The 26,552-nt window shown below is 40.6% G+C and overlaps 1 protein-coding gene and 1 non-coding gene across 3 annotated transcripts; both read right to left on the bottom strand.

Moving 5' to 3' along the window:
* Window positions 1-119: 119 nt before the first annotated feature.
* Window positions 120-26,310, bottom strand: NOL11 (nucleolar protein 11). Of its 2 annotated transcripts, XM_001164856.6 has the most exons (18): window positions 25,944-26,310; window positions 24,256-24,369; window positions 24,081-24,137; window positions 22,515-22,663; window positions 21,395-21,452; window positions 19,841-19,985; window positions 17,388-17,576; window positions 9,875-9,951; window positions 8,287-8,410; window positions 7,557-7,645; window positions 7,166-7,240; window positions 6,618-6,802; window positions 6,338-6,463; window positions 5,955-6,188; window positions 5,301-5,379; window positions 4,703-4,795; window positions 737-844; window positions 120-580 (listed from the first exon to the last, which is right to left on the bottom strand). In XM_001164856.6, exons 1-18 carry the CDS (start codon window positions 26,082-26,084, stop codon window positions 464-466), a joined length of 2,160 nt encoding a protein of 719 aa, XP_001164856.1. In that variant the 5' UTR covers window positions 26,085-26,310; the 3' UTR covers window positions 120-463. The 2 variants fall into 2 exon arrangements, with proteins under 2 accessions (XP_001164856.1, XP_009431382.1); XM_009433107.3 differs by lacking the exon at window positions 7,166-7,240 and having other exon boundaries at window positions 25,944-26,084.
* Window positions 3,513-3,643, bottom strand: LOC112206168 (small nucleolar RNA SNORA38). Its single transcript, XR_002940368.1, has one exon. It is a non-coding gene; the product is annotated as a small nucleolar RNA SNORA38 (small nucleolar RNA).
* Window positions 26,311-26,552: the final 242 nt, after the last annotated feature.

Here is a 26,552-nt window from a genome sequence, read left to right as displayed (position 1 = left end):
CTTGTGGCAGAAGACGTCCATGCAGAAGACACACTGCAAATGTGTGAAATAAAGGTGAGCTGTGGAACAAATGAGCAGGGGCAGCTTCTGACTCTGATAAAATTACATTCTTCCTAGAATCACTGCTTCAATGGTCATTTTTTATTAAAACAAAAAATTCAAAACACATGATAAGAAATTAGACTTTTATCAATACACAAATAATTTTACTTAAAATCAACCCAGTTACATATTTTTAAAAAATTGCAGAACCTCTCCACACCAATGTCCACAGCCTAGAACAGGTTCATGTGAAACCTGCAGTCCTACCCCGGAGCATCAGTTAAGTGATGGTCCAGGTACTCACTGACACGTTTCTCTTGACACTGAGATGGTCGCAAACAAAACACCGTTCTTGCCTGGATGAAGCAAGAGTTCACATAAAAGAGCTTTATAAAATGTCTATGAAGGAGAATTGATAATATCAGAAGAGCTCCAGCACTTCAATTGAATATAATCCTCTATTATTCTTTTCTTGATTTAATTTCTGTAGCTCCCGAAAACTTACTTCAATCTTGTTGAGCTCGGAATAAACAGATATCTAAAGAAAAGAGTTTCAGAGTAACTTTTACCATAATGTCTACATAGAAACAAATCTTCCATGAGTAAGTTATTTAAGGACAAATTTTAAGAATAATTGTAATTCAGGTGATACTTGGGTACAAATAAAATCAGTATATATCAAATAATCACAAACCTGAGATTTTACAAGCTTGTAAAGATTTATCAGTAGCCTCTTTGCTTCTGGCATCATTACAACAACAGTAAAATTTGCATCCAGAAGTAGACATATCCAATCCATAATCTGAAGATGAACAGGAAAAGGAAGTTAAGATTTTAAATTTAACTTCAGGTTAATTCACTTTACAAAGTCCATAAATAAACAGTTATGAGAAAAATAAGTCTTTATAAATAAAATCTGAACATTTTTGTTTAGAGATGGAGCAATTTCTACGAAATATAAAAAGGCTCATTTCTGGCTTTTAAAAAATTTATTCTAATTAAAAAAAATTTTAGAGATGGGATCTTGCTATGTCACCCAGGCTGGAGTAGGAATGCAATGGCACAATTCATAGCTCACTGGAGCCTCCAAACACCTGGGCTGAAGTGATCCTCCTGCCTCAACCTCCCAGAGTAGCTGCAATCATCCAGAGTTGCTGGGATTACAGATGCACCATCATACCCAGCTACTTTTTAGCAATTTTTGTAGAGATGGGGTTTCGCCTTATTGCCAAGCTGGTCTTGAATTCCTGGCCTCAAGCAATCCTCCAACCTCAGCCTCCCAAAGTGCTAAGACTACAGGCTTGAGACACCGCGCCAGTAGTTGTCTTTTTATTTTTAAAAATTTTAGTTTTCAGTTTCAATAATTTTCAGTCACACACACACAAAAATAACCACTCATCTTCTATTCTGCAAGATAAATTTTCCCAAAGGACAAGGTGTTGTGTATTATAGATGAGTTGCCATAAACCAGAATTATTACTAAGCATTTATAGAAGTTTCTTATGTAGTCCTACATCTTCCAGTGGTGTAGTTAACATGCAAATATCAAAGCAACCGGGAAACTGGTTATCCATTTGGGAGGGGGAGCTGATCCCTAAGGAACTCCTTATATCAGATTAAATTCTATATGTATCAAAGAGTTAAACACAAGAAATAAAACCATGTAGTAGGGAAAGCTGGTGACTATTTTCATAATCTTAGAGTGGGAAGGGCCTTAAACATAACATAAGCCATAAAGAAGTTATAGAGGAAAACTTTAATTTTAATAGCATGAAAAAGTATCTGTCAAAAATTATACTAAAGAGAGTAAAAAGACAAATAACTTACAATGCATTTGATAGAAAAAGGCTAATTTCCTTAATATAAAAGGAACTTTTTATAAACCAAAAGACAGGAAATGCAATATATATATGGACAAAGAACCCGACTAGGCAGATTCACAAAAACAAATATAAATGGACAAGAAGAGACGGTTTCCTTCTCTCATTATCAAAGAAATGCAAATTAAAATGAGGTAACACCTGTTACCCATCTGATTGGCAAAAAGTAAGTTTGACAAAACTGGATGTCAGTAAGAATGTGAAAAAGAATGCCTCAGACCTTGCTGGTGGTAGTTGTCACAACTCTTCAGAAAGTCTGGCATTTTGAAAACTAAAAATTGCATGTACTATTTCATCCAATAATTTCTCTTGTGGGAATGTATTCAACAGGCATTCTCATAAATATACAAGAATATCTGTATAAAGATCCTCACTGAAGATTTACAACAGCAAAAAATGGTAAACAAATGACCATCAATAGAGGATTGATAGGTACATTAATTTATATTTGTAAAATGAAATAGTATGCATTGGTTAAAAGGAATGAGGCAGATGTATGTCTACTGGTCCAGGAAATGTCTAAAACAGTGCTGAGTGGGCCGGGTGCGGTGGCTTACGCCTGTCATCCCAGCACCTTGGGAGGCTGAGGTGGGTGGATCATCTTGAGGTCAGGAGATCCAGACCAGCCTGGACAACATGGTGAAATCTTGTCTCTACTAAAAGCACAGGGGCATGGTGGTGGGGGCCTATAATCCCAGCTACTCAGGAGGCTGAGGCAGGAGAATTGCTTGAACCTGGGAGGTGGAGATTGCAGTAAGCCAAGATCGCACCACTGCACTCCAGCCTGGGTGACAGGGCAAGGCTCTGTCTCAAAAAGAAAATAAATAAATAAATAAATAAAAAATAACCACTGAAAAATTTAACTTATTTTTAGGCTAGGTAAGTGTCTCATGCCTGTAATCCACATGCTTTGGGAGGCCAAGGCAGGAAGATCACTTAAGCCCAGCAGTTTGAGACCAGCCTGGGCAACACAGGGAGTCCCTGTCTCTACAAGAAAAATTAAAATAAAAAAATTGTAGTTTGCCCGGGCACGGTAGCTTACACCTGTAATCCTAGCACTTTGGGAGGCTGAGATGGGTAGATCACCTGAGGTCAGGAGTTTGAGATGAGCCTGGTCAATACGGTAAAACCCCATCTCTACTAAAAACACAAAAATTAGCCAGGTGTGGTGGCTTGTGCCTGTAGTCCCAGCTACTCAGGAGGCTGAGGCAGGAGAATCACTTGAACCCTGGAGGCGGAGGTTGCAGTGAGCCGAGATCATGCCACTGCATTCTAGCCTGGGAGACAGAGCGAGACTCCGTCTCAAAAAAGGAAAAAAAATTGTATTTTCATGTGGTGTGGTGGCATGTACCAGCAGTCCCAGCTACTTGGGAGGGTAAGTGGGGAGGACTGCTTCAGGGCAGGATTCACGTCTGCCCCAAACTATGATTCCCACTGCACTCCAGTGTGGTTGAGCGAGACCTTGCCTTCTTGAAAAGGAAAAAAAAAAGAAGTTATTTTTTATATGAAGAATAGCCAACTTAAGTGTTTAAAATCCTTCGTTAGAATAACATATTACCAAACCAAAACAATTTATTGTTTTTACTGCTTCTATGTGGGATGGTTGATCTTGAGCCTGCGGAGAGCAAGCTGGCCCCAGATTTCTCCAAGTCCACATTTCTTTGCCTCCAATTCTTACATGTCCAAAGACAAGGAACTATAGACATGCCTTTGTAGGAGGGTAAATACATTATTTTTAAATGTTTCTTACTGTTTTTTAAATAAGTTTTTTTTTTTTTTTGAGACGGAGTTTCACTCTTGTCGCCCAGGCTGGAGTGCAATGGTGCCATCTTGGCTCACCGCAACCTCCAACTCCCGGGTTCAAGTGATTCTCCTGCCTCAGCCTCCCAAGTAGCTGAGATTATAGGCATATGCCACCACACCTGGCTAATTTTGTATTTTTAGTAGAGACGGGGTTTCTCCATGTTGGTCAGGCTGGTCTTGAACCCCCGACCTCAGGTGATCCACCCGCCTCAGCCTCTCAAAGTGTTGGGATTACAGGCATGAGCCACCGCACCCAGCGTAAGTATTATTTTTAAAGAGGGACTACCATGGGATTCTCTGGGAATATTTTTTCACTAATCTGTATTCTCTTATTCCCCCCCCTTTTTTTTTGGGGACAGAGTTTTGCTTGTTGCCCAGACTGGAGTGCAGTGGCGCGATCTCAGCTCACTGCAACGTCCGCCTCCTGGGTTCAAACAGTTCTCCTGCCTCAGCCTCCCATGTATCTGGGATTACAGGCATGCACCACTATGCCTGGCTGATTTTGTGTTTTTAGTAGAGACAGGGTTTCACCATGTTGGCTGGACTGGTCTCAAACTCCTGACCTCAAGTGATCCTCCCGCCTCGGCCTCCCAAAGTGCTGGGATTACAGGCGTGAGTCACCACGCCTGGCCTGTTCTCTTATTCTTAAGAGATGATTAAGGGGGCAACCTATATTATCAGCCCCTTCCTGTTGTCTCCCATCAAGGCTAAGGAAATTCTTGGAAAAGGGAAGGGTCATAATGAAGAATCAGGAATTTAAGATAAATTAAAATTCTGTCGTGTAGATTTATGGATCTAGAAATCTACTAAATGAGAGACTCCCCATTTCTAGCTGCAGTGGTTTGGTTTTATGACGAAGGGATTCGTACAGCCTAGGAAACAAGAAGTCAGCTCTTGAATGCAGGTGCTGACCTTGAATACAACTTTTTTTCACAGATTTTTCCCAGCACCAAATCAAAGTAAAAAAATAATCTCACCTGGTTCAAGGTAGGTGGGTGTATTCCAGGAAGAGTCATAGTAGCATTTTCGCTACACTTCAGGTACAGGAAATACAAATACTTAAGAAACAGCTGGGTGGGGAAAAAAATGGACAGTTTATCATTTTGATAGAAAAAATTTCTATTATATAAACCCATCACGAAGATTGAAAAAAATGTTCAATTTATACATCAAACAAATACGCCAGACATCTGGAGACATAAAAATGAATAAAATGCAGTCCCTCCCATTAATGAGGAGCTCATCTGGTTTGGGGGTAGTGGTGGTGATAAGCTCATTGTTTGTAAATAATAGGTAGAGAGAACCCTTCTGTCTGCAATTCTTTTTAGTGTTTATTCATTTATAACTTAGGAAGCTTAACTTGGCCTTCAAGTTTGGCACAAGGAATATGCCATGGTCTATCACCCTAGTATCGCTCTAGTTTTCTCAGCACAATTTTTTGCCATTAGAGCTGGGCAACCTCTTATTCACATGAAAGAATTTGATAACCTTTAGAATGCCCTAACAGCTGGTTAGAGTTAAATAGCAATATTTAAACCAGAAGTAAAATTCTATACAACTTGTATGAACACTTACCGTGATATGCTGTGCTGGGATGTCTTTCAAATGAGGCAGAAGAAATGTCTCGCTATATGCTGAATGAAGAATTGCATTACTCAGGACTAAAGGAAAATCTTACTTCAATAAATAGAAGCTATTCTATTGAACTTATGAGTAACTTCCTTTGTCAATGTTAGTTTTCTAAATTTATACAAAAGTTTTACATCTCTAAAAGAGCTCTATCACCAAACACTCTCCTAATCATTGGAGATCACGTGGAATACTTTAATTGGTATTTATTCAGAATACTGATCTTCAGAATTGATAGAGCTTCTGTGTTAGTACAGCTTCTTCTTTTTTTTTTTTTAAATCTGATGTAGAGATGGGGGTCTCGCCATGTTGCCCAGGCTGGTCTCGGACTCCTGGGCTCAGACAATCCTCCCACCTCGGCCTCAAAAAGTGCTGGGACTACAGGCATGAGCCACCCATGCCCAGCCTAGTTAAATTAAACAGGTTTAAGTAAACCTTACTTAACGTAGCATTGAACATAATCTATTTTCAAACAGAAACAAAAAACAATTGGAAAAGGAAAGAAAAACCTTAAATTATTGAGTTACTCCTTGGTTACTGCTTGGCATATAACTATACCCTATAAAGAGAAACAGAGGGATGCTCTATGTCAAAGGATACAGTAGAGCTGCTCTTTTTTGTACCACAGGGCATGAAGTGCTCTCCTTTGTTTCGTCCTGGGGCTTTTTATTTAACTCTTGATCACAGTTATTGCATTTATCTTCTTCAGGATTGAAGCCATTTTGAAGAATTTCAGTTTGCTCTTCCATTTTCTCATCATGTACAGAATTTATACTATAGTCAAAAACTGACTCCATATTAACATCTGTTTCTTGAAGACTGTCATCACCAATGCTATGATGGTAGTTGAAAGCAAGAGGTTAATCCTTATCACCAAGCTTTTGGGAAAAATTTCATTTCCTAAGCATCAAAGTTTTGGAAATCAAATAATGTAACAGATTATAAATGTAGTGAAGAAAAAGGACCATTGGAGTCTAACTTACCTCAAGAAAATTTTTAAGCAAGCACAGGTGACTGATTCAGGAATGTCAGGGAACTGCTGTAGACAGAGTTGTAACAACTGCACATCTTTCTTTTTTAAGGCAATCTCCATTAAGTCGGGGCACAAACTAAGACAAAAAAATCTGAATCACTATTACATATTAAGAAAATTCTCAACTGCAGAACATTTATAAGCCTTTTGAGAGTTTCAGAAGATTAGAACTATAAAAAACAAGGTCAGAAGAATTATGCACGTACAGTGTGGTACACACAAACAGCTACCTGTAAGAAAGCACATGCGTTTGGATAAGCTGCATCAGACAGTTCCGGGGATAAAATGATGGTTCTGCTTTACACCTTTCCAGAAGTCCTGTTACTGTGTCCCCAATGACAGTATGAAAGTCAGGTGTCTGCTTCAGAGCCAAAAATTTCCGTACTTCTACTTCAATGTGTTTTTCTGAATCTTTCTGAAAGCGCAGAATTAAAGAATTCAGTTTGGCACATTAACGAATGTCACTCTGAACTTAACGTTTCCTAGCACAACATTTTCTCAAATGACTAACAGTTATCATGCATTCCTGCAAAGCTGAAGCTGACACTGCAAAGTTAAATGAGAAAGAGATAAGACTAACACCATATCAATCTCATGAGGTGACAGCGAGCATCAAAGAAGCCAAAATATCGGATCAACTCTGACACCCTTAAGATACTACACAGATGTTAGCTATAGGTATAAAGATGATCATAAAAATAAGACAGAACGAAGAGTAGATGCGATTTCTCTGGAACACTTGAGTTTGATTTTTCATATTTCAATATTATTTATTTACCATTATGGTTGACAAAAGTTGTTTGGATGGTGGAACCTCTGGCTGTAAACTCACTTCAATTTTTCGTCTCCTTAACTGGAATTAAGTAAATTGATTAGGATCACAAAACAATATAAGAGATCCAATACACATTTAGAGGGATATGAAACACTCCAAAGAGATTAGCACACTTTTGCTCTCATCAAAAACTTTTAAAAGTAAATATAACTAATAGACAACATGGGGCATTTCTGGATAAAGAATGTGAGGTTACTGGGTTCAAGCCGCAAACTGTCCTGTCATTATAGTCAAAGCTCTAAGAGTTGTAAGGATATGATTCATTAAAATAATTCAGTCTTTTTCTGTTTTTCAACATTTGCACTAACGTTTCAATTTCATCTACGAAACTTACAATTCTTCTTGACTGCTCTGAGTTCTGGAACCCAAGTCCACATCCTTGAGGTGTCTCCCAGTTTACAAAATGGGACACGACATGAGTTCCTAAGAAAATGCAAAATGCACAATTTCTGGAATGTTTTGACTTACTTTTTGCCCAACTAAACAATCAAAGAACAATTTAAAAAAAACCACTCATACAATTTAAGAGAGGCTTTGAAGTCCGTGTAATTCTGATAACCTCAGATAAGAAAATCATAATATAGTGAAAAGGCTGTATGTCCAACAACGTTAAGCTAACAGATGAGGCCATCGGTAAACAAGGGAGGGCAGAGGTATTACTGATTTTGTTTGGGGGTTCTCCCATTGCCCCTAAAATCAGAACACTGGCATTCAAAACATAGTGTAGCTCTTCAGCTTGCCACAGAACCTGCAATTTGGACTGTTCACAAGTTTCAAACTTTTTTTTTTTGTTTTCCATTTTCTGTGGAGTACAGGGTCTTACTATGTTGCCCAGGCTGGTCTTGAACTCCCGGGCTCAAGCTATCCTCCCGCCTCTGCCTCCTTAAGTGCTGGGATTACAGGGGTGAGACACCGTGCCTGGCCTGTTCACAAGTTTCAATAAACAGCGGTAAATTTCAAAATTAAGAAAAAGCTTTACAAATAGAAGGCTGTGGGAATCTGTATGAAACTACAAGTTAATAAAACGGTTTGTATTAATAAAACAAACAGAAGTAAGTTTCTACCTGGATCTTGACTATGCTTGAGTTTTCCAAGAGCACCTGCTAATGATGACACTTCACACTTGTATGGAATCACAGTTAGAGATTTTCCATGTAGCATAAACAAATGTTCTCCATAATACCAGAGCTACAAAAAAAGTTATCAAAAACATAAGCAAATTTTTTTCTCTTCTAAGGTATGACTCAATAAAGCCTTATCACTCACTGTATAAGTGCTCAGTATTAAAAACGAGGCAAAGTAAGCAACTTTCAAGAAGAATTTTATATGCAGAGCTTATTAAATAGGCTCTTATTTTTGCCCAAGTCTGAATGAAGCATAATTTAAAGAATATTTTCAACTCAGAAGAATCTAATCAACATATACATTTTAAAAAACTCAATTGTTTAAAATTAATGTGGTCACTATTATACATCTATTAACATAATAATTACCAAGGCTACTATAGCATGGGCAAACTTCTAATGCACTAAATTTACAAACCGGAATTTAACACTTTATATTTTATGATTGTAAAAATAAGACAGGTATGTGAAAAAAAAAAGCCTGAGGGAACAAGGAAATAAAAAAAAGTTTGTAATAATAAATAATAAAATGATAAAACAAATAAAATAAGTTGTAATAAAAAAGTGTGAGTTTATTCACAATAAAAAATTGTGAATAATTTTGTTAAAATTACTTGTTTACATATAAAGTATAATTAAATTGTATGCTGAGAAACCTTGTCTCTTTATCCTCAAATTAAAATTACCAAAACATCCTATTGCCTTGATTTATTTGTATATGAATATTCATTCACTAAGTAACTAAAACTTACTGTGCACCTTGCTAAGCACTGAAAATACACTGGAGAAAAAAACTTACAAGGAACCCTGCCTCAGGAAGTGCACAGTCTGCTCAGCTTCAATTTTAATTCTTTTAAGTTATTTTTATGTAATTTCATGGTAACATTTAACATTTAACACATAATCTAAAAGACTAATTTATTAGGAAAAGTAACAGCTTGAGGGTATAGTTCAAAATACATAAGTAAAAAGACAAAACCAAAGAGCAGCTAAAAACAAAAGCTGTTTTATGAAATAGCTAATTGTTCTGGCAAAAATTTAGAATTTTGGAAGTGATTTCAACAATAACTGAACTAAACATAATCCCTCAGGTAAAAAATAATTCTTAAATTTGATCAATAACTGCCAAGCTATTTACTTATTTATTTACAGAGATGAGATCACACTATGTTGTCCAGGCTGGACTGCAGCAGCTCTTCACAGGCACAATCATACAGCACTGAAGCCTTGCACTCCTGGGCTCAAAAGATATTCCTGCCTCAACCTCCTCAGTAGCAGGGACTACAGACACACACCACCACACCTGGTTTGAAAAGCTGCCAAAATATTTAGGTTCAAAGAGATCTCTTCCCTTACAGCATATTTATTAGGCAGAAAAATAACTAAACTTCTGAAGCAGGAGGATCACTTGAGCCCAAGAGTAAAAGACCAGCCTGGGCAACAGAGTGAGGCCCCATCTCAAAACAAAGCAAAACAAAACACAACAAAATAACTAAATCAGAGAAAGTACTCAAGTGAAAAAACTTACTTGACCACTGGTCCCTTGTGGTAACTCTTTTGAAGTCTGTAGTGTTTGAAATTTTATGTTCCATACAGAGAGGCATTCTATAAAATAAGACATAAATTCAGAAAAAAGTCCCAAGTATAAATATATGATATTTTGGGGAAGGGAGGAGTTATAGTTAAATACATATGCTTTGCTTTAGTATAGAAATGAATTATGAAGACAGTGATTGCCACAGGAACTGGAAGAAATGAGAGCTCATGGTAAGAAGAAGCCTGGAAAGGTGAGCCCTGAGGAAGGGAGGGCTTTATGAACCAGGAATAACAATTAAAAACACCCAACAAAGAAAAGCCCAAGACCAGATGGCTTCACTGGTAAATTCTACAAATTTACAATTTAACACAAATCTTCCCAAACTCTTTCAAAATATAAAAGAGCAGGAAATACTTCCTAAACTCATTTGGGCTTTTGGTTGCTCTGATACCAAAGCCGGACAAAGACACCACACAAAAAAACTACAGAGCAATAACCCCATGAGTATAGATGCAAAAAAAAATCCTAATCAAAATACCAACAAACCAAATCCAACGGGAAATATTAAGATCCATGACCAAGAGGGACTGACTCCAGGGATGAAAGGGTAGTTAACAGAAGAAAACCAATCAGTGCAGCACATACATCAACAGAACAGACGGAATAACTATATGATCACCTCGGTTGACACAAAGCATTGTGCAAACTCCAACAGTCTTTCATGACTTAAAAAACAACAACAAAAAAAACTCAGAGAGCTAGGAAAAAGGAAGGAGCTTCCTTAACATGATAAAGGGCATCTATGAAAAACCCACAATTACCATCACTCAACAGTGAAAGACTAAAAGCTTTCCCCCTAAGATAAGGAAAAAGACAAAGGTGCTTGCCCTGTCTTCTTCACCACTGCTATTCTACGCAACTATCATCACACTGAGAGGTTAAAGACTGAAAACTGTCCCCCTAAAATGAGAAACAAGACATGGAGGCTTATTTTCACCACTGCTATTCAAGTTCTAGCCAGGCAAGAAGAAGAAAAACAAAAATCCAATTTTTGTTTGTTTGTTTTGAGACAGAGTCTTACTCTGTAGCCCAGGCTGGAGTGCAGTGGCACGATCTTGGCTCACTGCAACCTCTGCCTCCTGGGTTCAAGTGATTCTCCTGTCTCAGCCTCCCGAGTAGCTGGGATTACAGGTGCACGCCACCACGCCCAGCTAATTTTTGTAATTTTAGTAGAGACAGGGGTTTCACCATGATGGCCAGGCTGGTCTCGAACTCCTGACCTCAGGTGATCCACTCACCTCGGCCTCCCAAAGTGCTGAGATTACAGGTATGAGCCACCACGCCCAGCCAAAAATCCAAATTTAAATGGAGGTAAAACTAACTCTACTCACAGATGACATGATCCTGTATAGAGATCTCGAAGAATCCACAGGAAAAGATTAGCATTAATAGCATTAATAAACAAATTCAGCAAGGTTGCAGGGTACAAGATCAACATACAAAAATCAGATGCTCCTATATAGTAAAAACAAAAAGCAAATTAAGAAAAAAAATTCTGGCAGGGCATGGTGGCTCATGCCTGTAATCCTAGCACTTTGGGAGGCCGAGACAGACATATTGCCTGAGCTCAGGAGTTGGAGACCAGCCTGGGCAACACAGTGAAACCCTGTCTTTACTAAAATATAAAAAATTAGCCAGGCATGATGGCATGCACCTGTAGTCCCAGCTGCTCAGGAGGTTGAGGCAGGAGAATTGCTTGAACCCGGGAGGCAGAGGTTGCAGTAAGCCAAGATCATGCCACTGCACTCCAGCCCTGCAACAGAGTAAGACTCCATCTCCAAAAATAAAACATTTTTTTAAAAAAAGAGAAAAATAATTCCATGTATATTAGCATCCAACAGAATAAAATACCTAGGAATAATTTTTTTTTTTTTTTTTTTTTTTTGAGACGGAGTCTCGCTCTTATTGCCCAGGCTGGAGTGCAGTGGCGTGATCTTGGCTCACCGCAACCTCCACCTCTCGGGTTCAAGTGATTCTCCTGCCTCACCCCTGCTCCCCCAAGTAGCTGGGATTATAGGCGTGTGCCACCACACCCGGCTAATTCTGTATTTTCTTTCAGTAGAGACAGGGTTTCTCCATGTTGGTCAGGCTGGTCTCAAACTCCTGACCTTGGGTGATCCGGCCACCTTGGCCTCCCAAAGTGCTGGGATTATAGGTGTGATTACTGCGCCTGGTCCCTAGGAATAAATTTAACCAAGTGAAAGCATTGTACACTAAAAGTTATAAAACATTGCTGAATGGAATTAAGGAAGACATAAATAAATAGAGATATCCTGTGTTCAGCAATTGGAAGACTTAATATTAAGATGGCAATACCACACAAAGCAACCTACAGGCTCAGTTCAATCTCAATCAAAATTCCAATGGTCTTTTTTGCAGAAATGGAAAAGCCAGTCTTCAAAATCACATGGAATAATTGTAAGGGGCCTAAAGAGCAAAAACAAACTTGAAAAAGAAGAACAAAGTTGGAGAGCTCATACTTCCTGATTTCCAAACTGATTATAAAGTTACAGTAATCAAAACAGTGTGGTACTGGCCCAGTGTAATAGATTGAGAGTCATCTAGGGCCAACTGATTTTTCAACAAAGGTGCCAGGACCACTGTGGTGCTGGGACAACTGGAAAGCCACAGGCAAAGGAACAAAGTTAATCCCTTATTTTACACCATACACAAAAATAACTCAAAATAAATCAACAACCTAAGTATAAGAGCTAAAACCATAACATTCTTTGAAGAAAACGTGGGGATAAGTCTTTATGACCTTGGATTTGGCCATGGATTCTTGGATGTGGAACCAAAAGCACAAGCAACGAAAGAAAAATAAAAATTGGACTTCATGAAAATTAAAACTTTTGTGCACGAAGGGACATTATCCAAGTGAAGACAACCTATAGAATGGGAGAAAATATTTGGAAATCATGTCTGATAAGGGTGTAGCATCTAGAATATATAAAGAACGCTTACAATTCAACAAAAAAGACAACCTTATTTAAAAATAGGCAAAGGACTTGCATAGACAATTCTCCAAAGAAGACATATAAATAGACAATGAGCATATGAAAAAATGTTCAACACACTTAGTCATTAGGGAAATGCAAATCAAAACCGAAATGAAGTACTACTTCACACCCACTAGAATGGCCAGAATCCAAATTATGGAAAATAGCCACGTGTGAGCAAGAATGCAGGGAAACTGGAACCACTGTACAATGCTGGTGGGAATGTAAAATGGTTCGGCCACTGTGGAGTTCGGCAGTTCTTCAAAAAGTTAAACACAATCAACAACGAAAAGAGTATAACTAAAATGTTTGCAATGCAAAGGAATGACAAATGCTTGAGGTGATGGGTACCCCATTCACCCTGATGTGATTATTATGCATTGCATGCCTGTATCAAAATATCTCATGTGCCCCTTAAATACATACACCTGTTATGTACCCATTAAAAATTAAAAAATGAAAAACTAAATATGGAATTAACGCATGACCCAGTAATTCCCCTGCTAGGTGTATATCCCAAAGAATTAAAAACTGGTACACAGCTGGGCGCAGTGGCTCACGCCTATAATCCCAGCACTTCGGGAGGCTGAGGCGGGCGGATCATGAGGTCAGGAGATTGAGACCATCCTGGCTAAGACGGTGAAACCCCATCTCTACTAAAAATACAAAAAATTAGCCGGGTGTGGTGGCACCCGCCTGTAGTCCCAGCTACTTGGAAAGCTGAGACAGAAGAATGGTGTGAACCCGAGAGGCGGAGCTTGCAGTGAGCCCAGATTGCACCACTGCACTCTAGCCTCTGGGCGACAGAGCGACTCTTGTCTCAAAAAAACAAACAAACAAACAAAAAACAACAAAAAAAACTGGTACACAAATACATGCACACGAATGTTCATAGTGATATTCACAATAACCAAAAGGTGGAAATAGCTAAAATATCCATGAATGGATGAACAGATAACAAACTGTTATATATATACAATGGAATATTACTCTACCATGAAAAGGAATGAAACACTGATACATGCAACGAGGTAGATGAACCTCAAAAACATTTGGCTAGCCAGGCGTGGTGGCTCTTGTCTGTAATCCCAACACTATGGGAGGCTGAGGCAGGAGGAGCTCGTAGCAAGACCTCAGAGCTACTAAAAACTAAATATAAAAACAAAAATTAGGCTAAGTCTAAGTCAAAGAAGCCAGACACAAAAAGTATTGTATGATGGACCGGGTGCGGTGGCTCACGCCTGTAATCCCAGCACTTTGGGAGGCCGAGGTGGGCGGATCATGAGGTCAGGGGATCGAGACCGTCCTGGCTAACACGGTGAAACCCCGTCTCTACTAAAAATACAAAAAAATCAGCCAAGCGTGGTGGTGGGCGCCTGTATTCCCAGCTACTCGGGAGGCTGAGTCAGGGGAATGGCGTGAACCCGGGGGGCGGAGCTTGCAGTGAGCCGAGATTGCGCAACTGCACTCCAGCCTGGGAGACAGAGCAAGACTCTGCCTCAAAAAAAAAAAAAGTATTGTATGATTTCATTTACACAAAGTATCCCAAAAAGGTAAATCCATAGAAGAATGCAAATTGGTGGTTGCCAAGGGTAGGGGGCGGAGGAGAATGAGGAGCAACTGCCTAATGGGTCCACAGGTTCCTTTTGACATAATGAAAATGTTTTAAAACAAGACGTTGGCCAGGTGCAGTGGCTCACGCCTGTAATCCCAGCACTTTGGGAGGCCAAGGTGGGTGGATCACTTGAGGTCACGAGTTCAAGACTAGCCTGACCAACATGGTGAAACCCCGTCTCTACTAAAAATACAAAAAATACAAAAAGAAAAAGGAAAAAAATTAGCCAAGTGTGGTGGCACATGCCTGTAATCCCAGTTACTTGGGAGCCTGAGGCAGGAGAATCGCTTGAACCTGGGAGGCAGAGGTTGCAGTGAGCCGAGATCCCGCCACTGCACTCCAGCCTGGGCAACAAGACTAAAACTCTGTCTCAAAAAAAAAAAAACAAAAAAAAAAAAACTAGACAGAAGTAGATGCACAACGAACACCAGTGACTCCTTCACTTTAATTTCTTCTACAAGGGCCTACCAAAAATTAAAGATAAATGAAAGTAAACAATGAAAAAAGAAATGAAAATTAAAAAGAGCATTAAAAAATTTAAAAAATAAAACGATTAATTTTATGTTATATGAATTTCATCTTAATTTAAAAAAACAGAATAGATGGTTCATGTCTGGCAATGGGAGAGTGATGAAGCACACTGTGGGGCCGCCCTTCGGTGAAATATTACACAGCTATTCAAAAAGCAAGGAAGATTAACAAATAATATGATATGGAATGATCTCTGAGAGATCTTGGGTAGGTGAATAAACAAGGTACACAACAGTATGTATGGTGTGCTACCATTTGTGTTAAACAAGGAGGGGAAAAAACCCCTTAAGTAGTAGTATTTGCTTGTATATGGAGCAAAAAAAAAACCATAGGAAGAGACACAGGAAACTCTATAGTAGCCACCGGGTTTTTTTGGCAGGGAGGTAGAGCAGAAATAAGAAAGAGAGGAAGATGGGAGAAGAGAGAGGAGAAGCACAGCTTAGTGAAGTGGTCAAGAGCCAGGACTTAAGAGCAGCAGGGTACATGGCTTAACAGAGTTCACCTGTTCGGGTTGAATCCTAGTTCCACTACTTAAGTTACCTCATACCTCAGTTTCCGTTTTGTAAAGGGGGATAGTAACAACTTTATTTCCTCCTAAATGGTAGAGGACTAAATGATACAAATAATGAGATAATCTTAGTAAAGTGCCAGGCACATGGTAGTTATTTTATTTATTTATTTATTTTCTGAGACGGAGTCTTGCTCTGTCCCCCAGGCTGGAGTGCAGTGGTGTGATCTCAGCTCACTGCAAGCTCTGCCTCCCAGGCTCACGCCATTCTCCTGCCTCAGCCTCCCGAGTAGCTGGGACTGCAGGTGCCCACCACCACACCCGGCTAATTTTTTGTATTTTTAGTAGAGACGGGGTTTCACCGTGTTAGCCAGGATGGTCTTGATCTGCTGACCTTGTGATCAGCCCGTCTTGGCCTCCCAAAGTGCTGGGATTACAGGCATGAGCCACTGTGCCCGGCTCGCACATGGTATAGTTATACTATAACCAGGAGCTCTTGTCTTTTTTTTTTTTTTTTTTGAGACAAAGTCTCACTCTGTTGACCAGGTTGAGTGCATAGTGCAATCTCGGCTCACTGCAACCTCCACCTTCTGGGTTTGTGCGCCAAAAAGCCCAGCTGATTTTTTCTATTTTTGGTAGAGGCATGGAGTTTCACCATGTTGGCCAAGCTGGTCTCGAACTCCTGGCCTCAAGCAATCTGCCTGTCTCAGCCTCCCCAGGTGCTGGGATTACAGGCGTGAGCCACTGTGCCTGGCAGGAGCTCCTATCTTTTTTTTTTTTTTGAGACGGAGTTTCGCTCTTGTTGCCCAGGTTGGAGTGCAATGGTGTGATCTTGGCTCACTGCGACCTCCACCTCCCAGGTTCAAGCGATCCTCCTGCCTCAGCCCCCTGAGTAGCTGGGATTACAGGCATGCGCCACCACGCCCAGCTAATTTTGTATTTTTAATAGAGACGGGGTTTCTCCATGTTGGTCAGGCTGGCTCGAGCTCCCCTCAGGTGATCTGCCTGCCTAGGCCTCCCAAAGTGCTGGGATTATAGGCATTGAGCCTTGCTCCTATGTTAATAATAAGCAGGAGAAACACAGAACAAAGTACACAGGTGAGGATGGGCATATCAAATGTGTGGTCAATAGAGAGCCCTGCCTGAATAAAGCAGAGGGTTCTTGCTCAGAATTTGGGAGAAAAGGTTGGAAAAGGTGGACAGGTCTAGGCTGTGAAGGGACTTATGCTAAATGACAGAGTCTGAGTTTTCTAGTGAAGGCTGGGGTCTGCTATCCTGCACTGGCAAGGAGCAATCGTGTTCTTCATGACTGACTAGGAAGTCTGGCGGGGAGTTGGTGGGTAAGGAGGCAAGGTGGCGATGAGAATCCTGTTCAGAAGTCACGGAGTCCAAAGGTACACTATTAGTTCCCACATTTCAAGGTGTTCATGTCCAGTGGATTTCCATGATGTGAAATGTTGCCAAGAATCCAATCCTCAAATGTAGGCTTACTAATGTTTCAAATACCTGCAGGCTAGTATGATGGTGACTAGTATATTCACCATTTTTATTTCTCTATGACATAGTTATGAGCATGGTGGTGATAGCAAGAAGTGTTTTTGAAAGATCAATGCAAAATAAAAATAAAAACCAATTCAAGAAGAATTAGGAAGGCACAAAAAAAATTGAGTATGCTGATAAAGAGAATGAATTAGTCTGGGTAATAATGAAATGAAAAAGAAAAGGAAGACTAAAAGGTACACCGTGAAGGAAACATACAAAGGCCTTCTTAATGAATTGGATGTCAGTTACCCTTAGAAGCTGCTAGTGGACTTCCTAGGACTGCGACGTGATCCTGATCCAGGGCAGTAAGTGCAACTCCATTTCGAGCATTACCAGATACAACAGCCTTGAGCAGCAGTGATTTAACTAAGCTCTGATTTTTTCCTGGGTCAGCTGGACGTATTGGTATCAAGGTTTCATATATACAACCATCAGAGCCTGTTGGAAACAAGCATTTGTTGTTGGTTATTGAAGGATACTTCTATATCTATTATAGTTAAATGTACTAGGTTGTTTATAAGATTTTACCAATTTGATAAAATAGCCAACCAGAAAAATAAACAATCCCATCACCGTGCTTTCTCTTAAAGAGTACCACAAATTTAAACTGGGGAAAGAAGTACTATTAATAAAAATCTCAGTAAGAAATGTAATGGTCAAGAAATACAAACTGTAAATACCTGTAATAACTTAAAATATTGAGGGGGACTGCCAAGAATATAGATCATCTAGTCCCTAAAAGGATATATCCCTCATTAGAAAGTAATTAGCATCTGGTCTATACGTTACCTTTCTTTCTTGTTTGTTTTTTTGAGACCGGGTCTCACTCTGTGGCCCAAGACTACAGTGCAGTGGTGTGATCACAGCTCACTGTAGCCTCAACCTACTGGGCTCAAGTGATCTATCTTTCACCTCAGCCTCCCAAATAGCTGGGACTACAGGTGCACACACCTCACCCAGCTAATTTTAAAAAATTTTCTTTTAGACATAGGGTCTCGCTATGTTGCCCAGGCTGGTCTCCAACTCCTGGGCTCAAATGATCCTCCTGCCTCGGTCTCCCAAAGTACTGGGATTACAGGTGTGAGCCAGCGTGCTTAGTTTATTATAATTCTTCCTACCTCATCACCCTGAAAACCTTATGAAATTGCACTTTCTTGTGGGCCAACTGAATTTCAGCAGTTTCATGTGGTTCTAGCAATTGTTACATAAAGATTTATATAACCCTTTGGTTCACACTTCCTCACTTCAAAGTTCATTAAGCTAAACATTAAGTATATTCCAATAGCCCCCAAGATATGAAAATGATAGGAGCCTTTTAAAAAATAGCCACTGCAAACATTTGCACACTGAAAAGCTTCACAAAGATTTTAAATTGTGATAATATGGAAATGTTTCCTATGTATTGTCCTTGTTTACTTCTCCTTCACCTTCTCAGAACAACTTCAAAAGCAGCCATGAAGGGTGGAGGGGAGAGGGTACCACAAAGACTTTTTTTTTTCTTCCCCGCCCTAGAGGCCTAAGACTGGGGTTATACTTTAGACCATTTCATAAAGGTATTACAATCTATAATAAAAAGCAACTGACATGGGCCAAAGCTGCTCTTAGTCTCCTTTTGCCCATCTGTCTCAGTCGCTATTCAAGGAAGGGCATACTAAATCTAATGGTTGGAAAAAAGGAGCAGAGGGGCCATTCAATGCCAAGCATAGACAGTTTATGTTTCACTAATTACACTCAAAGAACCTGGGCCTTATCAGCTAAAAGGTGATTTCTCTTTTTCACTGGTATTAACATTGTTACTTATTGCTTATGGTAAATTGTTTTGTTTTGTTTTGTTGAGACGAGTCTCGAGTCTCGCTCTGTCCCCCAGGCTGCAGTGTACTGGCATGATCTCAGCTCACTGCAAGCTCCGCCTCCTGGGTTCACACCATTCTCCTGCCTCAGCCTCCAGAGTAGCTGGGATTACAGGCACCCGCCACCATGCCTGGCTAATTTTTTGTATTTTTAGTAGAGACGGGGTTTCCCCGTGTTAGCCAGGATGGTCTCAATCTCCTGACCTTGTGATCTGCCTGCCTCAGCCTCCCAAAGTGCTGCAATTACAGGCGTGAACCACGCCCGGCCAGCTTATGGTAAATTTTAAGACATAAAATATAAAGAAGCAATGTTAGAAAAGGATGCTGTACCTAAAGTACTTCAATACGCCCTCAAAACACAGGATCACTGATCTAATGCATGGCCAGACATGCAAAGTACAAAAAGCAAAGGCATGGGCCGCACGAGATGGCTCACACCTGTAATCCCAGCACTTTGGGAGGCCAAGGCGGGTGGATTACCTGAGGTCAGGAGTTGGAGACCAGCCTGACCAACATGGCGAAACCGTCTCTACTAAAAATACAAAAATGAGCCAGATGTGGGGGTGGGCGCCTGTAATCCCAGCTACTCAGGAGGCTGAGGCAGGAGAATTGTTTGACTCTGGGAGGCAGAGGTTGCAGTGAGCAGAGGTTGTGCCACTGCATTCCAGCCTGGGCGACAGAGCGAGACTCTGTCTCAAAAAAAAAAAAAAAAAGTGAAGGCATGAACGCTGTAAAGAAGCACAGAAATGGCTGTAACTGAATGCTTCACAAAGTCTATGATTCAAAAACATACACTATCCTATAACAATCCTCTATTTATAATCTCTGAAAGTTTAAAGAAAGAAAACTTACTTAATGACATCAAAGAGATGAATTTCCGATCTACAGATGCAGTAAAACTCTTTATAACAGAGTTTTCGTCTTGTCCAAGTAAGAGTGTATATTTGGTTAAGATACGTGAGTTAAACATTTGCACATAAGCAAAGTAATTTCCATGCTGCAAAAAAAAAAAGGTTATTTTATAAATATTCCCATTTCGACCAAGTATTTTAACATATGTTAAAACCAGAAGTTGTCACCCCATTCTACTTACATCAATGAGTACTTAAAAACATCTTATGCTATCAAATTTGTTTGTTTGTTTGTTTTGAGACAGGGTCTTGCTCTGTGGCCCAGGCTGGGCTACCGTGGTGTGATCTCAGCTCATTGCAACCTCCACCTCCCAGGCTCAAGCAATCCTCCCACCTCGGCCTCCCAAATATCTGGGAATACAGGTGTGTGTTACCATGCTACACTACTTTTTTTTTTTTTTAATAGAGATGAGGTCACCACACCCAGCCTTAAATTTAAAAGGTCATAAAAAAGTTAGAGGCTGGGCTTGGTGGTTCACACCTGTAATACCAGCACTTTGGGAGGCCGCAGTCGGTGGATCACAAGGTCAGGAGTTCGAGACCAGCCTGACCAATATGGCAAAACCCTGTCTCTACTAAAAATACAAAAATTAGCCAGGAGTAGTGGCGGGCGCCTGTAGTCCCAGCTACTTGGGAGGCTGAGACAGGAGAATCGCTTGAACCCGGGAGGCAGAGGTTGCAGTGAGCCGAGATTGTGCCACTGTACTCCAGCCTGGGTGACAGAGGGAGAATCGTCTCAAAAAAAAAAAAAAAAAAAAAAAAAAATTAGAGATCTTCTGAGAGAATAATGAAGTCACATTTTAGTTTAAAAAATAATGGTTTTGCGCCGGGCGCAGTGGCTCACGCCTGTAATCCCAGCACTTTGGGAGGCTGAGGTGGGTGGATCACCTGAGGTTGGGAGTTCAAGACCAGCCTGACCAACATGGAGAAACCCCGTCTCTACTAAAAATACAAAATTAGCTGGGCATGGTGGTGCATGCCTGTAATCCCAGCTACTCGGGAGGCTGAGGCAGGAGAATCACTTGAACCCGGGAGGAGGAGGCTGTGGTGGGCTGAGATCGTACCATTGCTCTCCAGGCTGGGCAACAAGAACAAAACTCTATCTCAAAAAAAAAAAAAAAAAAAAAAAGTTTTGAAATTTCACAGCTGGGCACAGTGGCTCACACCTGTAATTCCAGGACTTTGAAAGGCCAAGGCAGGAGGATCCCTTCAGCCCAAGGAGTTCGAGACCAGCCTGAGCAATACAGTGAGACCCTGTCTCTACAAAAAATAAAACATGAGCCAGGATGGTAGTGCATGCCTGTAGTCCCAGCTACTAGGCAACTTGGCAGGCTGAAGTGGGAGGACTGCTTGAGCCAGGAGGTTGAGGCTGCAGTGAACCATCGTGGCACCACTGCTCTCAAGCCTGGGTGACAGGGCAGCACCCTGTCTCTAAATAAATTTTTTTTTTAAAGAAATTTCACAAAATGGGCCAGGAATTGAAGATATCACTTACTTTTTCAGTAATAAAAATTAAAACAGGATGTCTGAATACTACGAAAAACTTTGTCCACCTACAAAAAAAGAAAAAAGAAAAAAAGAAAAATTATAGGATGCAAAAATCACCAGCTGGGAGACACATATACATCAAAATTTAATCAAAGTTTTCATTAAATATTTTTTAGAACCAGAAAGACATCAGAGAACACTTAATTGGGCGTTTTGAAACGTATACCACAAGCAATACGCATTTGTCAAATGCAGCTCTGGATTAAATGCAGGTTGTTGAACTCCCCAGATGATAATGTGAATTTTAAAGTTCTAAGAGGGGAGATGCAGTGCTTCCCAAACTTAAATTGACTCCCCTACCTCATTTTCTTCAGAGTTACTTTTGGGACTCGTGTTCTGAGGAAAACATTAAGATCTCAATATAGAGGAAGCTGAGGCATAGAGAAGTTACTGGCTGCACAGTTTGTGGCAAAGCGGCAACTAGAACTCAAATCCTACAAGGATTTCCCTCACAACAGTTGCTCACACCTTAGAGGGATTCATCAGGTCAGTCTAATATATAACTGGTTATTGGCCACGTTGTAAGTACCAGTCTTCACTCTGACTTTTAGAAAATTAGTTTCTACCAGGTGGACCTGGAGAAAACAAGTAAAATGAACAGGAAATGTGATGAAATAAAGAGTATCAGAAAGATGTGGAATCATGAAGTGTCCTTCTATCCCTTGATGAGTCATTTTTCCAGTTTTATTTCAGAATCTGGGAATGCAGAGGTCTTAATGCATCATGATTTCACTAACACGATGCACTTTTAGCCAGGGGACAAGGATGGGAGCTTGGTAGTCAGGGCAATATGAGAGGAACAAAAAGATTTTGGTCTTTTGGGATAACCCATTTCATCCTCAAATAACTAAGTATCCAGTTCTGTCAAGACTTCATATGACTCTATGGTTTCTTCAATCTTCATGCCCAGAGGCTTTTTAGGATGTTGTTTTAGTCAGTGTTTTGTAAGTGATTTTTAATTAGGTTACTTTCATTATGTTTATAGCCAAAATACTTTTGAACAAGGCAAAAAAAATGTTCAGTGCATTTTTATTTTGATAAATTTACTTACAAGTACTGGAACTTACTTAATCACTTCTTCATCAGAGATAACAGTTTCAATTTTCTGCTGGGGGTCTGCAAGCAAGGCCTCTAAACCACGAACAGCACCTTCCTTGAAGAGCACCAAGGGTTCTGTCCCTTGCACTGAAAGTATCCTATATACTTCTGCTGACAACTGGAAGAACATAAAAAATTTTAATTTTTATTCTAAAACAATTTATACCTAATATAAGGATATTTAGAGAAGGCTTCTTTTTAAGTGACTGCTTTATTTTCATTTTGAATTAATTTTGCTTTATAATTATGTATGGTTCCAAAATCTAACCTACAACACAAAACACATTTAGAAGTCTTAACTTTTTCTCTTATCCTCTCTACCTAGTCCCTGCTTTAATCTGTAAATTCATTTTTGGTTTACCCGTTGTGACTACTAGAGGTTAGGCTAAAACCTGGGTTTCTTAAAACTGGGAAAGATACAGATAAGCCATTCATGCAGAGGTACATGCAATTCTGGTGTTAGATAAAAACTAATGCCACAATTATAACTACAGCCTGCAATTCCAGAAAAAGAAGTTAACACCGTGTGTGAGGAAAACAACAACAAAAAAACCCCCACTGTTTAAAATTCAGGATTGTGTTATGAATTTCAAGGTAAATGAAAAGAATGGAGCCAGGGAACAGCACAGCTAGCTAGCTAGAAGTTTCAAGGATCCAGGCAACAACTGCATTATATCTGAATTAACCCTATTGTGAGCCACTTCTAAAATGTGCCAATTATATTTAGACATTTAGAACTGGAAAGAACTTTCAAGATTAACCTAGTTTAAGATCCTCATTTTATAAGTAAGAAAAAATGAACACACTCTAGGTCATCAGTAGAATATGCACAGCTAGTCATGTTTTTATTTTATTTTTTACTGTATTATGTGCCACTCTTCAAAATGTACAATACATGGGCCAGGCGCAGTGGCTCACGCCTGTAATCCCAGCACTTTGGGAGGCTGAGGTGGGTGGATCATCTGAGGTCAGGAGTTCAAGACCAGCCTGGCCAACATGGTGAAACCCTGTCTCTATTAAAAATACAAAATTAGCTGGACATGGTGGTGCATGCCTGTAATCCCAGCTACTCGGGAGGCTGAGGCAGGAGAATCGCTTGAACCCAGGAGGCGGAGGTTGCAGTGAGTCGAGATCGAGCCATTGCACTCCAGCCTGGGGGACAAGAGCGAAACTCCGTCTCAAAAAAAAAAAAAAAAAGTACAATACACCAATACACGAAACTGGCAGGGTCTATTCTACCTATTCTAAGAAAGGGCACAGAAGTTCATTTTGCTCTCACAAAAGACACACTCCAAACATCCAAACTCATGGAAATAAGTATAAATTTCTCATTCATGAATTATATAAATCCTCATCTCCTTAACTCATGGAGACATGTTACCAAGATACATTGTAAGATAATTAGAATGAAAACCTGATTAGGACCTTATGCTTATTTTCCCAGAGTTATTAAAATAAATAACACATACTTTATTATGAATGATTCTAATTCACCAATAAGCTAAATAAATATGTTGGAAAATTCAAAGACTTACTGTAGCTTTAAATACTTTATCCAGGTTTACATCTTCATTATTCCATATTCTTAAAACCTTAAATCAAAACATACTAGTTAAAAACTATCCTATTCTCCAATTACATATAATAAATACAAATAGTTAATAATCAACATTTATACTGTATGTATTATACAAAAGTTTTAAAACTCACCTTATTATCGTGTACAACAACATACTCTCCAGTTTGAAAGTTGCACACAGCTGGACATGTTATAATTTGACCTTGTTTCACTGACCAGCTCCCCAAGGGTTTCTGATCAGAAACCTAATGAAATTAAGATAAATACAATATTCAAGAAGTCAACTTCAAACATTAAAAGCAATTAAATTTATAATCAATAAAAGAAACCATTAAAATGACAGCATTTAAAAAATTTACTGGCCGAGGGCAGTGGCTCACGCCTGTAATCCCAGCATTTTGAGAGGTCAAGGTGGGCAAATCACGAGGTCAGGAGTTCGAGACCAGCTTGACCAACATGGTGAAACCCTATCTCTACTAAAAACACAAAAATTAGCCGGGCGTGGTGGCGTGCGCCTGTAACCCCAATTACTCAGGAGGCTGAGGCAGCAGAATCGCTTTAACTCGGGAGGTGGAGGTTGCAGTGAGCCGAGATCGTGCCACTGCGCTCCACCCACCTCGGCCTCCCAAACCTCTGGAATTACAAGCGCACCTCACCACGTCCGGCTAATTTTTGTATTTTTAGCAGAGACAGGATTTCACCATGTTGGCCAGGCTGGTCTCGAACTCCTGACCTCAAGTGATCCACCCACCTGGGCCTCCCGAAGTTCTGGGATTACAGGCGTGAACCACCGCGCCCGGCCAAACCTCTAAAAGGGTAGTTAAAATGAAAATATAACTAAGTTCCTAAATAAGTAAATAAGCAACCCTTTGTTAAAAAACAATAGTACATTTAAAAATTGATTATATTATGCCTCTGCATGGGAAGTTATGCCTCTGAACAGCAGCATGGGAAATTAAGTAGGGACATCTGGGATCATGTCTATCCAATTCCAATCTGCCATTGTATTCCTATGCAGGAGCTGCAAAACTGCAAATCTACTTGACATCCCAAGTGAAACCCAATAGAGTTAGCAGAGTCAAAACGGCACAGGGAGCTGTTAGCAACCTGTTCTCAAAACGTCAAAGCAGATAGCTAACTTCTTTAAAACATGGAAAACTATGTTCAGCAGCCCAGAGAAAAGTAACTGCTTTCTATGCGACCACCAAAAGCAAGGTTAGAAAGTGTTCTCTATCAGGCTTTAGGCTGAAATGGGGGCAGGGCTTGCAGATTTTCCCAGGACTCAACTCCAGGATTCCCAGCGTGAATCAGAGATGCCAACAGACAACTCACTTGGAGGCAAGATTCTTAGCGAGCTATCAAGAAAGTCCCTCACTCTCTAAAATTGTCCCCGCCCCTACAAAGAGAGGGGTGTGAAGTGTAGACACGGCTAAACCACTATTCGCACTCTGTCAGTGTCATCCTCTCCCGCCCAACCAATCTCCGTTCCATCCTCCCGCGGGCGGCTAAGATAATAAAGACCCTAGGAGGGAATCTTAGCAAGGCCAATTCCGCGAGTTCCGAAGCAAAAGCACAGGTTTTCTTTCTTTTCCGAGTCTAACCCACGTGCTCTGCCTCTGCAAGTCGGAAATATGCCTTTACAGGAAGGCAAGCAAGCCAGATTCTAGACCTCACTCAGCGTCCCCAACAGGCCCAGCCGGCTCTCTGCTAAGCCTTCTCCACGATCTCTTTCTGAAGCTGTGAGAAACTTGAGCTCGAGCTCCGCGCTCAGAAAGGGGCGAGAAGGCAGTCGGGGCGCTCCCAAACCTATTGCCTTCACCTTATAGAGGATGACTGTCCTGCCGCTGTCTGTCACTAGAAACTGGTCTGTTTTGTCGCTCTGCTCCACGCCTAGGAGTCCTTCAGGCCCGGCGCTCAGGACTACCGAAGACAACGTGAATTCTTCCTCCAGCGCTGCCATTTTGAGCAAACCTAAGTACAGCCGCGCTCACTCCCGGCAGGCCTCGCGCTTTCTCTCGCGAGAATGAACGGGCCTGAGGGGCGAGTGCTTGCCAAACCAGGAACCTGCTCTCGCAGCCTGCGACCTCTGGCGGGCGGAAGGAGCGAGCGCGACTGTGAATTCAGCCAGGTGGTCTGGGCCGGCTTGCGTCAGACTCCGCCTCCCGAGACCACGCCTCTCCGAGTCCCGGATGTGCTCCAGGAAGGGATAGGGTAGGTGCGGAAGTGTTGCTTACTGGGTCCTGAATCGGCTGCGTGCTGTTCTAGGTGGGGACTTGAGAGACTGTAGATGGGTATAGGGAGTGGTCGAATATAAATAAGCTAGATTTTTTTTTTTTTTAATTGCAAGGGAACTCCCTAGGAATTCCATCCATGGCCTTGTGGAACGATCTGCCAAAGAAAAAATATTTATCTCTGTAGGTAAACTCCC

The sequence above is a fragment of the Pan troglodytes genome, chromosome 19 (genome assembly GCF_028858775.2).
Source record: "Pan troglodytes isolate AG18354 chromosome 19, NHGRI_mPanTro3-v2.0_pri, whole genome shotgun sequence".
NCBI classification, from domain to species: Eukaryota; Metazoa; Chordata; class Mammalia; order Primates; family Hominidae; genus Pan; species Pan troglodytes.
The sequence above is the reverse complement of the archived record's forward strand: the minus strand, read 5'-3'. Positions and strand labels throughout refer to the sequence as shown.